At 41.2% G+C, this 13,879-nt stretch overlaps 1 protein-coding gene across 9 annotated transcripts in view; it reads right to left on the reverse strand.

The window, feature by feature from the left end:
* The window catches only part of DLGAP2 (DLG associated protein 2), a 1,328,681-nt gene that overhangs the window by 57,241 nt on the left and 1,257,561 nt on the right, over positions 1 to 13,879 (reverse strand). For all 9 annotated transcript variants that reach the window (XM_077290075.1, XM_077290073.1, XM_077290074.1 and 6 more), the window contains one exon: positions 1,313 to 1,392. In XM_077290075.1, the coding sequence (XP_077146190.1) occupies positions 1,313 to 1,392 (80 nt within the window). The remainder of the gene's footprint in view (positions 1 to 1,312; positions 1,393 to 13,879) is intronic.

Below are 13,879 nucleotides of genomic sequence, written 5' to 3' on the forward strand. Positions count from 1 at the left end.
ACAGAGCCTTAGGGTGAATTCACACCATGACAAGTCAGCAGGAAATTGGGAACTTAAAACTTAACGTTTAATATTAGCATTAAAATATACCGACACAACACACACATAAATCAGAACTCCCAGCAGGGCTAAACAACCATATATGCCACCAAAGCTGGTGACTGATTATGATACAAAAAATCTACCAGTACAACTGGAATTGCAATGCAAAAAAAACAATCAGACATGGGGGACCTTGCAAACCCATTAGTGCAACTGGTACATTTACCCCTCTATGTCTCAAAACACATTAAGGAGATCCATGTAACAGAATTTGGAATGATCTCATCAGATTCATAGAAAATGGATTCTCCAATGTTGCAGAAAGATCCTCCAATAGATAGAAGGTTCTTTCTGCAACATTAGAGAGTCCATTTTCTGACGGAAGAACCCCCTATAGATAGGGGGTTATTTCTGCAACATTGGAGAATCCATTTTCTGACGGAAGAACCTCCTATAGATAGGGGGTTATTTCTGCAACATTGGAGAATCCATTTTCTATGGATCTCGTGAGATCATTCCAAATTGAGGGAATTGTGTTTTATTTTTCCACTATTTCACCATAATTGGATTTCCCCCCCCCCCCCCCATTTTCCAGTATATTGCATGAAAATTAGAATGTGTAATTCAAAACTAGATAGTCATCAGCAAAATTGGCATCACATTGCTATGTCAACAGAAAAAAAAGCTATTACTCTTGAAAAAAGGGAAGGAAAAAACGTAAAAGCAAAAACAAAAATTGGCGATGGTGGGGATTATGATACTATGATTCACTATTTGTACGTAGCTTTATTTCTTTGGTGTGACAATTAAGCTCTTTGTGTTGTACCATTAAAATTGAAACGTAAAATATATATTTTATGTATGCCTTTTACTTACAGTACATAATATAATGCAGACAAATGATATAACTGTGTGCCCAAATAAAATAGGTGCTAGTTGTCAAAATAACAGAACCTAATCAAATAACTCAGAAGTGGAACTGCATCTCATGTCTCTGCATTTCTATAGAATAAAAGTATGAGACAGGAGGCACAAACTCCAGGTGCCTAGGCCAGTGGTACCCCCTCAATATACTGAACACATTTTAATAACCTTACATGTTGGTGTAAATGGGAACAAAACATTTTGTATCTGCTGAAGGTGTCACGTTGGGTCATTTCTTAAGCCTACAGATTCTGTACTGCATTTAACAGTCTATATTTCACTTTGAAGGTAAACTTGTTAAACGCCTTTGGTGATACCTCTGAATTTCAAATATGGCTGATCTTACCGTTTTTCATCTTCTACCTGCACCCCCACGGAATGATATTCCCTTCTTTTGCTTTCTGTATCCGAGTCAGCAGCTTCCACCTACATAAAGAAACAAATGGAAATATTCTTATAGAATAAATTATTTGTAGGATATAATAATAATCTTGGATCTTATCTATTATGATGACATGTCTACATAAATAATGACAGAGAAAATGTTATAATATTTTCCAACACATTATTCATTTAAATGGGTTGTCCAGTCTGCTGATAAAAGCTCGCAGTCACTATGTGAGTCAAGACTTCTGAATCCTTACAACTCGTGCACTGCGTTTACTGCATGATTCTCCAGTATTGCCAGAGTATGAATGATCTTTGAACAAATTATTAAACAGCATAAGATTACAGTAATTAACCAGAGCTAGAATGGGTTTGTAGCAAACAAGTCATGCCAGACTAATTTAGTTTCCTTCCACTGACCTGGTGGATCAGGGAAATGTGGTAGATATAGTATATCTTGACTTCAGCAAAGCATTTGATAAAGTATGTCATACTATCCTTATTGAAAAAATTATTAACAAGGCTATGGTTCAGTGGATTCCTAACTGGCTCAGTGATCTGACTCAAAGAGTGGTGATGCACATCCGATTGGAAGAGTGTTTCAAGTGGGGTACTGTTGTGAACTCTATTTTTGGGCTCCCTCTAGTGGTCACAAGCGGTACTGTGTAGTGTTGTCTTTCTGCAGGTTGGCAGCATCAGCTGGTTCGTTATCCTTGGCTGGTTTCCTATTTAGCTCACCTGGATACTCAGTTCCTTGCCTGCTATCAATGTATTCAGTGCTCTTCAGATTCCTTGTGACTACCTTGCTCCCAGTCTCTCCAAGACAAGCTAAGTTTTTGTTTGTTCATTTTTTGATTATCAGCATTCATCATGTTTCTTGTCCAGCTTGCTAAAATGTGATTCCCTCGCTTGCTGGTTGCTCTAGGGGACTGAGTTTCTCCCCCCACACCGTTAGTTGGTGCGGGGGTTCTGGAAATCTCAGTGTGGATATTTTGTAAGGGTTTTTTACTGACCGCACAGACCCCTTTTCTATTTTCTGCTATCTAGTATTAGTGGGCCTCATTTGCTGAATCTGCTTTCACCCCTGTGTATGTGCCTTCCTCTTACCTCACCGTTATCATTTGTTGGGGGCTTCTATATCTTTGGGGATTATTTCTCTGGAGGCAAGTGAGGTCTTTCTCTCTCTCTAGGGGTAGTTAGTTCCTCAGGCTGGCTCGAGACGTCTAGGATTTTAGACACGTTCACCGGCTACTTCTAGTGTGTTTGGATAGGTTCAGATTTGCGGTCAGTCCAGTTTACCACCTCCCTAGAGCTTGTCCTATGTTTGTTACTTAGCTGGAGTAATTTGTGATCCTCAACCACTAAGGATCATAACAGGGTACCACAAGGCTCTGTCCTGGCCCCAATGTTGTTCAACAGTTTATAAATGATCTAGATAAGGGAACTGAAGGTAAACTAATCAAATTTGAAGATGATACAAAGCTTGGAGATATATACACTCACCAGCCACTTTATTAGGTACACCATGCTAGTAACGGGTTGGACCCCCTTTTGCCTTCAGAACTGCCTCAATTCTTCGTGGCATAGATTCAACAAGGTGCTGGAAGCATTCCTCAGAGATTTTGGTCCATATTGACATGATGGCATCACACAGTTGCCGCAGATTTGTCGGCTGCACATCCCAAAGATGCTCCATACAAGGCAGGATGGATCCATGCTTTCATGTTGTTTACGCCAAATTCTGACCCTACCATCCGAATGTCGCAGCAGAAATCGAGTCTCATCAGACCAAGCAACGTTTTTCCAATCTTCTACTGTCCAATTTCGATGAGCTTGTACAAATTGTAGCCTCAGTTTCCTGTTCTTAGCTGAAAGGAGTGGTACCCGGTGTGGTCTTCTGCTGCTGTAGCCCATCTGCCTCAAAGTTCAACGCACTGTGCGTTCAGAGATGCTCTTAGGCCTACCTTGGTTGTAACGGGTGGCGATTTGAGTCACTGTTGCCTTTCTATCAGCTCGAACCAGTCTGCCCATTCTCCTCTGACCTCTGGCATCAACAAGGCATTTCCGCCCACAGAACTGCCGCTCACTGGATTTTTTTTCTTTTTCGGACCATTCTCTGTAAACCCTAGAGATGGTTGTGTGTGAAAATCCCAGTAGATCAGCAGTTTCTGAAATACTCAGACCAGCCCTTCTGGCACCAACAACCATGCCACGTTCAAAGGCACTCAAATCACCTTTCTTCCCCATACTGATGCTCGGTTTGAACTGCAGGAGATTGTCTTGACCATGTCTACATGCCTAAATGCACTGAGTTGCCGCCATGTGATTGGCTGATTAGAAATTAAGTGTTAACAAGAAGTTGGACAGGTGTACCTAATAAAGTGGCCGGTGAGTGTATAACACTAGGGAAGACACAGAAAGGATTTAGAAGGATCTAGATAAGCTTGAACAATGGGCAGCAACTAACAGAATGGTATTTAACAGAGAGAAATGCAAACCAAAAATTCTAATCTATGGATTAGGAGGAATAAAACTAAGCAACAACATGTGTGAAAAAGACTTGTGTATACTAATAGATCACAGACTGCACATGAGTCAACAGTGTGATGCAGCAGCAAAAAAGGCAAATACAGTTCTAGGGTGTATTAAGAGAAGCATAGAGTCTAGTTCATGTGAAGTAATTATCCCCCTTCTCCTCCTTTGTCAGACCTCATCTGGAATACTGTGTCCAGTTCTGGGCACCAAATTATTAAAAAGACATTGAAAAACGGATTCAAGTTCAGAGAAGAGCTACCAGGATGGTGAGTGGACTGCACAGTATGTCCTATGAGGAACGGTTAAAGGATCTGAGAATGGTTTGCTTGCAAAAAAGAGAGCTAAGAGGAGACTTAATAGCTGTGTACAAATATCTGAAGGGATATCACAGTGTAGAGGGATCATCCTTATTCTCATTTGCACATGGAAACACAAGAAACAATGGAATTAAACTGAAAGGGAGAAGATGCGGATTAGATAAGAGAAAAAAACTTTTTGACAATGAGGCCATGTGCACACGTTCAGTATTTTTCACGTTATTTTCATGTTTTTTCGCTATAAAAACGTGATAAAAACGCGAAAAAACTAACATATGCCTCCTATTATTTACAGTGTATTCCGCATTTTTTGTGCAAATGTTGCATTTTTTTCCACGAAAAAATCGCATCGCGGAAAAAAAAGCAACATATTCATTAAAAATGCGGAATTGCGGGGATTCCGCACACCTAGGAGTGCATTGATCTGCTTACTTCCCGCACGGGGCTGTGCACACCATGCGGGAAGTAAGCAGATTATGTGCGGTTGGTACCCAGGGTGGAGGAGAGGAGGCTCTCCTCCACGGACTGGGCACCATATAATTGGTCAAAAAAAAAGAATTAAAATAAAAAATAGTGATATACTCACCTTCGATGGCCTCCGGAGTCTTCCCGCCTCTCCGATGCATGCTGCCGCTTCGGTTCCTATAGCTGGTGCGCGGTGAAGGACCTGCGATGACGTCGCGGTCTTGTGATTGGTCGCGAGACCGGTCATGTGACCGCTCACGTGACCGCGACGTCATGGAAGGTCCTGCACACACACACACACCATCTATAGGAACGGACGCCGCTGAGGAGATCCGCTGTCTGCAGGTGAGTATAACCATTTTTTTTATTTTTTTTAAAATATTTTTAAGCATTCTATCTTTTACTATTGATGCTGCATAGGCAGCATCTATAGTAAAACGTTGGTCACACTTGTCAAACACTATGTTTGACAAGTGTGACCAACCTGTCAGTTTTGAAAACTTTAGCATTCTGCAAGCTAATTTCGCTTGCAAAATGCTAAAAAAACGGGAAAAAAATGCAAAAAAATATGCGGATTTCTTGCAGAAAATTCCCGGTTTTCTTCAGGAAATTTCTGCAAGAAATCCTGACGTGTGCACATACCCTGAGGGTGATCACTGAGTGGAACTGGTTGCCAGGAGTTGGTGAATTCTTTCTTAATGGAAGACTTCAAACAAAAGCTGGACAGACAACTGTCTGAGATGGTTTAGTGAATCCTGCATTGAGCAGGGGGTTGGACATGATGACCCTTGAGGTCCCTTCCAACTTTAACATTCTATGATTTGCACACTTCCAGGCAAACTCTGACTAGTCTTGCTTTGCTTCAATCAATACAATCAACCCATACATCTTCATTACATAAAAATTACTTGAAAAATTACAGCTGAAATTTACTTAAAAGAATGAAAATAACATGGAAAAAGTACCAAAAGTGCTTAAAAATGTTTCTAAAGCTTTACCCAGGTTGAGAAAGTTAGACAAACACACATCTAGTGTGGGATTCCCAGTACAATATTTTCCCAGGTTTGTGATGTTGATCCACCTTCCCTTTTCAGTGGTCAATTAAGTAAATAGTGATAGAGAGCCAGAATTGTGGAATGAGGAAGAGTATGTGCATACAATGTCTTTTTCAGGCAGATTCCGCTAGGAAAACTGCCTGAAAAATCTCAAAGTAAACTGTTCTGCCTTCCTCCACGTAGGATGCTGTGTGGATTCCAACATACAGCTAAACCTTCATCCACATCCCAGTAAACAGACTGTGTTGATGCTTAAGTCTTATTTATTAGGGTGATAACATAAACTATAACGTTGAACAACAATGGTGGATAGTATTCATAGTAGATGATCGAATAGTGAATGATGTTGATGTATAAAGTGGATGTTCAGTGAATAATCATTGTGGATGACTGGTGAAAAACTGTAAAGAATAACAGCATATCAGTATATGCACATACAGGGTGCAATCACATAAATAACTGGGACATTACAGCAAGAATTATACAGAGTGCATTACACAGTAATTCTAACAGCACTGCCCTATTCTATACAAATATGCCTCTATCTACATGCAGAGTAAACATTAACCTAACTGCAAGCTGCAGAGCACAATCTGCCTAACTATATCAGACTATAGGAGCTACATAAGGCTCAAATACTAACACAAACATAAGATGCATTCAACCCTTTATAAACGTACCGAGATCCGTTAGGACAGGGGTAGGAAAGTAAGTGAGACAGGAGCACGAGTGCCTCTCTTCAGACTTGAGGAAAAATAGCTACTGAAGCTTGTCTTCCACAAGAAGAATGAGGGCGGAACTCACCCAGAAGACATTGCTCTTCTGAGGGAAAAGTTGGTAAACAACATGAAAAGTAGGCAACTGATGACCTCCAGTGGCCACAACTTGAATAACATGATAATTAACTTTCTGCACATTAAGATGGGCAGAACATAAACACTTGATAGAATCAACATATAAATTTTCTATGCTGAAATGACTTGCTGTTCATATGTTCAAACTTGTGAGAGTCCCTTCACGACATATGACGTATTTTTAAGTAATAGGTCATGTCCCTGTCTTTGATGCGGGCTCCAGTGTTGAGCCTGAAACTTTCCCCACATATGCAAGCTGATTAAATCAGCTGTCTTGTGCCTTTAACAGCCGCGGGTGGATCGTAGCTCCACCCCTGGCTGTTAACTGGTTAAATCCTGCAGTCAATCTCTGACAGTGGGATTTAACATGCTGCACCCAGAAGCCCATCAGAAATCTCGCCTATCGGCTCCCCGACACGTGAATCTGGTGTCGCTGATGTTAGAATCTGTTTAGTTTGTGACCATCCGCCATTTTCTTGTGGTGTTCTGGCTGCTGGTCTTTTTCCTCTGGTGCTGGGTTGGTCTTCGGTCAGATGTTTGTATCAATCTTTATTAACCAGCACCTGCCTTTCAGTCCTTGCTGGACAACAGTGTTAATTTGCTTGAGTTCTAGCTTGGTGCTTTGCTTTGTCCTCCATGTGTATAATTTGTGCAGTGCTGGTACCTCTGGTTCTGCTAGTCTAGTTTTTGTTTTCAGTTGGTTTCTGCAGCCTTCTCTGTGCCTTCTATTAGGAGGTGACCCATTTTTGTACCCAGTCCTTATATCTTTCAGGGATCCCCTTCCCCCTATCTATAGGTGTTCACTTGAGATTAACCTAGGATCGTCGGTGGGTCTATTCGCTAGGAATGGGTCGCCTACTCCATCATAGGGTATCAGCCTAGTCATAGTGTCCCCCTTCTACCCTAGTCCTGTGTTGCAGTTCCGTAACAGCTGATGAGTTGTCATGACAGCCAGTAGTCTATAGAAGACCCCCGTGCCTGGTATTACAATATTCCTGTAAACATTGGCTCGTGGCCGGTGTTCATAGGAGATTGCGACTTTTCATAAATCCCCTATTTCTAAGGGGACTATTAAAGTCAGTAAAAAGTGAGAAAAAACAAAACATTTTTAGATATATGAAACAAGAAACAAAAAAACACAAGTTCAAATCACCCCCCTTTTGCCCCATTGTAAGTAAAACAATTAAAAAAAACATATTTGGTATTGCTGCATTCAGAAATGTCTGATCTAGAAAAATATAAAGTAAATTAATCAGATCATAAATGGTGTAATGAGAAAAGAAAATTGAATGACAGAATTCCTTTTATTTGGTTGCCGCAACACTGCATTAAGAGGCAATACAAATATTGTATCTACCACAAAATTCTATCAATAAAAACATCAGCTTAGGGTGTAAAAAATAAGCCATCACCCAGCCCCAGATCTAAAAAATATTAAAACGCTACGAGTCTTGGAAAACAGCTACACATGCAAAAACTTTTTTTTTGTACAAATGTCAGATTTTTTTTCTTTCACCATTTAAATAAAAAGTAAACTATACATGTTTGATATCTGCATACTTGTACTGACCTGGGTGAATCATATTACCAGCAAAGAAAAATAGACCCCTAAAATATAACTTTTATTCAACATACCGGTAATTAAAAACTCCCATCATAAAACAAGAGGTTTATATACTAAAAGTCTTACAAATCTATGGGGGTCTGCACAAGTGTTTGACAGAATAGAATACAGGGGAATAGAGGGCCTATGAAACCCCTAGTACTTCCTAAATTGCCCCTTCCTGTCAATGGAGACTGGCACCGTAGTATGTACGATATGGCGCCCCCGTTACTCGTCAGTCCCTATTACAGACCTACCCTAGAGTGCAGCACAGGTAGCAAATTAAACAATAACCAATTATCCTGGTTGTGTGCCCATATTTACCATATGTCCTAATATGTAACTGCCCATATTATATAACAGTAAACCAATATACAGCTCTCGCAAAAATTAAGAGACCACCACATCAAAACGCTGTCATGGGCAGCCCTATCTCCAGACCTGAACCCCATTGAAAACATCTGGAAAGTAATCAAGAGGATGATGGATAGTCACAAGCCATCAAACAAGAAGGACTGCTTACATTTTTGTGCCAGGAGCAGTGTGAAAGACTGGTGGAAAGCATGCCAAGACGCGTGAAAGCTGTGATTAAAAATCATGGTTATTCCACATAATCCCTGAAAAAATTATTCCAGCACCCCTATGAGATGATCAGGGAATGTGGGATAATAGACTACTGTCAGAATCCTAGCAACACTCAGGAAACACAATGATAATATGTCACTTACACTACCATTTAAAAGTTTAGGGTCACTTAGAAATGTCCTTATTTTTTAAAGAAAAGCACAGTTTTTTCCAATGAGGCTAACATTAAATGATTCAGAAATACACTTTATACATTGTTAATGTGGTAAATGACTATTCTAGCTGCAAACGTCAGGTTTGTAATGCAATATCTTCATAGGTGTATAGAGGCCCATTTCCAACAACCATTACTCCAGTGTTCTTATGGTACTTTCTGTTTGCTAACTGTGTAAGAAGGCTATGGATTGTTAGAATACCCTTGAAAACCCTTGTGCAAGTATGTTAGCATAGCTGAAAACAGTACAAGACAAGTACAGTACAGTTTGAGAAATTGATGCCTCACAGGTCCTCAACTGGCAGCTTCATTAAATAGTATACACAAAACGCCAGTGTCAACGTCTACAGTGAAGAGGCGACTCCGGGATGCTGGCCTTCAGGACAGAGTGGCAAAGAAAAAGCCATATGGGAGACTGGCTAATAAAAGGAAAAGATTAATATGGGCAAAAGAACACAGACATTGGACAGAGAAAGATAGGAAAAAAGTGTTATGGACAGATGAATCAAAGTTTGAGGTGTTTGGATCACACAGAAGAATATTTGTGAGACACAGAACAACTGAAAAGATGCTGGAAGAGTGTCTGACACCATCTGTCAAGCATAGTGGAGGTAATGTGATGGTCTGGGGTTGCTTTGGTGCTGGTAAAGTGGGAGATTTGTACAAGGTAAAAGGGATATTGAATAAGGAAGGCTATCACTCCATTTTGCAACGCCATGCCATACCCTGTGGACAGCGCTTGATTGGAGCCAATTTCATCCTACAACAGGACAATGACCCAAAGCACACCTCCAAATTATGCAAGAAATATTTAGGGAAGAAGCAGGCAGCTGGTATTCTATCTGTAATGGAGGGGCCAACACAGTTACCAGAACTCAACCCCATTGAGCTGTTGTGGGAGCAGCTTGACCGTATGGTACGAAAAAAGTGTCCATCAAGCCAAACCAACTTGTGGGAGGGGCTACTGGAAGCATGGGGTGAAATTTCTCCAGATTACCTCACCAAATTAACTGATAGAATGCCAAAGGTAATTGCTGCAAAGGGAGCATTCTTTGACGAAAGCAAAGTTTGAAGGAGAAAATTATTATTTCAAATAAAAAAATTTTTTCAAACATTGTCAATGTCTGGACTAGATTTTCAATTCATTTGGCAACTCATTTGATTAATAAAAGTAGAGTTTTCATGGAAAACACAAAATTGTCTGGGTGACCCTAAACTTTTGAATGGTAGTGTGTGTAGAGGAGAAGCCTAAATATACATACAGTGGGTACGGAAAGTATTCTGACCCCTTTAAATTTTTCACTCTTTGTTTCATTGCAGCCATTTGGAAAATTCAAAAAAGTTCATTTTTTCTCATTAATGTGCACTCTGCACCCCATCTTGAGTGAAAAAAATAGAAGTGTAGTAATTTTTTCAAATTTATTAAATAAGAAAAACTGAAATATCACATGGTCATAAGTATTCAGACCCTTTGCTCAGTATTGAGTAGAATCACCTTTTGAGCTAGTACAGCCATGAGTCTTCTTGGGAATCATGCAACAAGTTTTTCACACCTGGATTTTGGGATCCTCTGCCATTCTTCCTTGCAGATTCTCTCCAGTTCTGTCAGATTGGATGGTTAACGTTGGTGGACAGCCATTTTCAGGTCTCTCCAGAGATTCTCAATTGGGTTTAGGTCAGGGCTCTGGCTGAGCCAGTCAAGAACGGTCACAGAGTTGTTCTGAAACCACTCATTTGTTATTTTAGCTGTGTGCTTAGTTTCATTGGAAGAGGTTTTCATCCAGAATATCTCTGTAATTGGTTGCATTCATGTTTCCTTCAATGACAAAGTCATCCTGTCTGTGCAGATGAAAAACACCCCCATGGCATGATGCTGCCACCACCATGTTTCACTGTTGGGATTGTATTGGGCAGGTGATAAGCAGTGCCTGGTTTTCTCCACACATACCACTTAGAATTATTACAAAAAAATGTCTATCTTCATCTCATCAGACCAGAGAATCTTATTTCTCATAGTCTGGGAGTCATTTTTGTGTTTTTTAGCAAACTCTATGCGGGCTTTCATATGTCTTGTACTGAGGAGAGGCTTCCGTCAGGCTACTCTGCCATAAAGGCCTGTCTGATGGAGGGCTGCAGTGATAGTTGACTTTGTGGAACTTTCTCCCATATAACTACTGCATCTCTGGAGCTGCACAGTGATCTTGGGGTTCTTCTTTATCTCTCTCACTAAGGCTTTTCTCCCATGATTGCTCAGTTTGGCTGGATCGCCAGGTCTAGGAAGACTTCTGGTGGTCCGAAACTTCTTCTATTTAAAGATTATGGAGGCCACTGTGCTCTTAGGAGCCTTGAGTACTGCAGAAATTTTGTTGTAACCTTGGCCAGATCCGAGCCTTGCCACAATTCTGTCTCCGAGCTCCTTGGCCAGTTTCTTTGACCTCATGATTCTCATTTGGTCTGACATGCACTGTGAGCTGTGAGGTCTTATATAGACAGGTGGGTGCCTTTCCAAATCAAGTCCTATCAGTTTAGTTAACCACGCCTGGCCTCCAATGAAGGAGTAGAACCATCTCAAGGAGGATCACAAGGAAATGGACAACAGGTGACTTAAATATGAGTGTCTGAGCAAAGGGTCTGAATACTTTTGACCATGTGATATTTCAGTTTTTCTTTTTTATTAAACTTTAAAAAAATTCTACATTTCTGTTTTTTTTTAATTCAAGATGGGGTGCAGAGTGTACATTAATGAGAAAAAAAATGAATTTTTTTGAATTTACCGAATGGCTGCAATGAAACAAAGAGTGAAAAATTTAAAGGGATCCGAATACTTTCCGTAACCACTGTATCTTGAAGCACAATATCCATATCTCATATCCTGATGCATTTCCCCCCAGAGGGCTGGGGTTCATCAGGGGATTGGAAACTATGGCATGCCATCAATGCAGCATGATTCCCTGGCCACAGAGCATGATGTATACCACGGATGACAGGTAGGGACCAAGTTAGGGAATACTAGGGTTTGATAGGTTCCCTATTCCACTGTATCCTATAATGTCAAACACTTGTGCAGACCTTCGTAGATTAGTATAACTTTTAGTACACATACTTCTTTTTTTATATTTATTTATATCTATTTTGAATAAAAGTTATATTTTAGGGGTCGTTTTGAATCATATTGCCAGGTCAGTTTTACCATATAGTAAACATAGTAAATAAAAAACCCAAAAAACAATTGTGGAATTTCACCGCACTTGGAATTTTTCCCCATTTTCCAATACGCTATATGGTAAAATCAATGATGCCATTCAAACGTACAACATGTCCTGCAAAAAAACATAAGGCTATAATGATGGAAAAATAAAAAAAATGGCTCTTGGAAGAAGGGGAGAAAAAAAACGGAAAATGGCCATTTCGTGAAGGTGTTAACTGCTCCAGGTTTCCAAAGATGTCACGCAGATAAAAGAAGTGAGCTGACCATTCTTCAGGTGTTTTCCCTCTCGGAAGATGCTCTATACGGGCATATTTTTAAAATGTTGGCAACATTTTTGCTTCAAAACCATTTGTTGTTGCAATCAAAAACATTGAAAAAGTGCTGAGGAATCAACCCAAAAAAATGCTAACAAAGATACCTCAGGAAAGAAAAATGCCAGCGTTTCCTAAGGCTTCTTTCTCTTGAAAAGCTCATTGAGTTCACCTGCCTGAAAAAGATGCGTTTGCACATGCACTAAGTGGGCTGTCGCTGCAATAGTTGCATTAAAAGCTTTGTTGTAGCTCTTTCATGCTTTTCAAAAAGGAGCAGAGGGCAAAAGCTAGGTAAGGGCTGTCCCACACGTCCAGATAATTCCGGTACCGGAAAAAATCGGTACCGGAGTTATCCGTGTCCGTGTGCCCATGAGCTCACGCAGGCCATACGTGCGGCACACGTGTGCCGCCTGTGTGCCGAGTGGGTACCACACGGAGCGTGCAGGAGACAGCGCTAAAGTTTAGCGCTGTCCCCTGCATTGTGCTGAAGCCGCGATTCATATCTTCTCTGCAGCAGCGTTTGCTGCATAGAAGATATGAATAATAGTGTTTAAAATAAAGATCTATGTGTCCGCCGCCCTCCCACCTCCTGTGCGCCCCCCCGCTGTTCTGAAAATACTCACCCGCGTCCCTCGTTGGCTGTCGATGCTTCCTGTGCTGGCCGCCCCTTCTACTGTATGCGGTCACGTGGGGCCGCTCATTTACAGTCATGAATAGGCGGCTCCACCCCTATGGGAGGTGGAGCCACATATTCATGACTCTAATCGTCGGCCCCACGTGACCGCATACAGTAGAAGGGGCGGCCAGCACAGAACACAGCGAGGGAGGCGGGTGAGTATTTTCAGAACAGCGGGGGGGGGGGGCGCACAGGGGGTGGGAGGGCGGCGGACACATAGATCTTTATTTTAAACACTATTATTCATATTTTCTCTGCAGCAAACGCTGCTGCAGGGAACATATGAATCGCGGATTCAGCACCAGTGGGGGGGACAGCGCTTACTGTAGCGCTGTCTCCTGCACGCCACACGGACTGCAAACGGAGAAGGTCCGTGTGTGGTCCGTGTTTTACACAGACCCATTGACTTTAATGGGTCCGTGTAATACGTGCGCTCCCACGAACACTGACATGTCTCCGTGTTTGGCACACGGAGACACGATCCGCAAAAAATCAATGACATCTGCACAGATGCATTGATTTTTATGGGTCTCCGGTACGTGAGGAAACTGTCACCTCATGTACTGGGGATATGTCCAACTTTGATCCGTGCTATGGATCAAACTTACCAATAGTCCAGTATTTAAAAAAGGATAGCACACCCATGACATCCACGAGCTGTACGTAGTTTATTGTCTAACGAGTAGCAGAAGCTAATAATAAT

The sequence above is a fragment of the Ranitomeya variabilis genome, chromosome 2 (assembly GCF_051348905.1).
Source record: "Ranitomeya variabilis isolate aRanVar5 chromosome 2, aRanVar5.hap1, whole genome shotgun sequence".
Lineage (NCBI taxonomy): Eukaryota > Metazoa > Chordata > Amphibia > Anura > Dendrobatidae > Ranitomeya > Ranitomeya variabilis.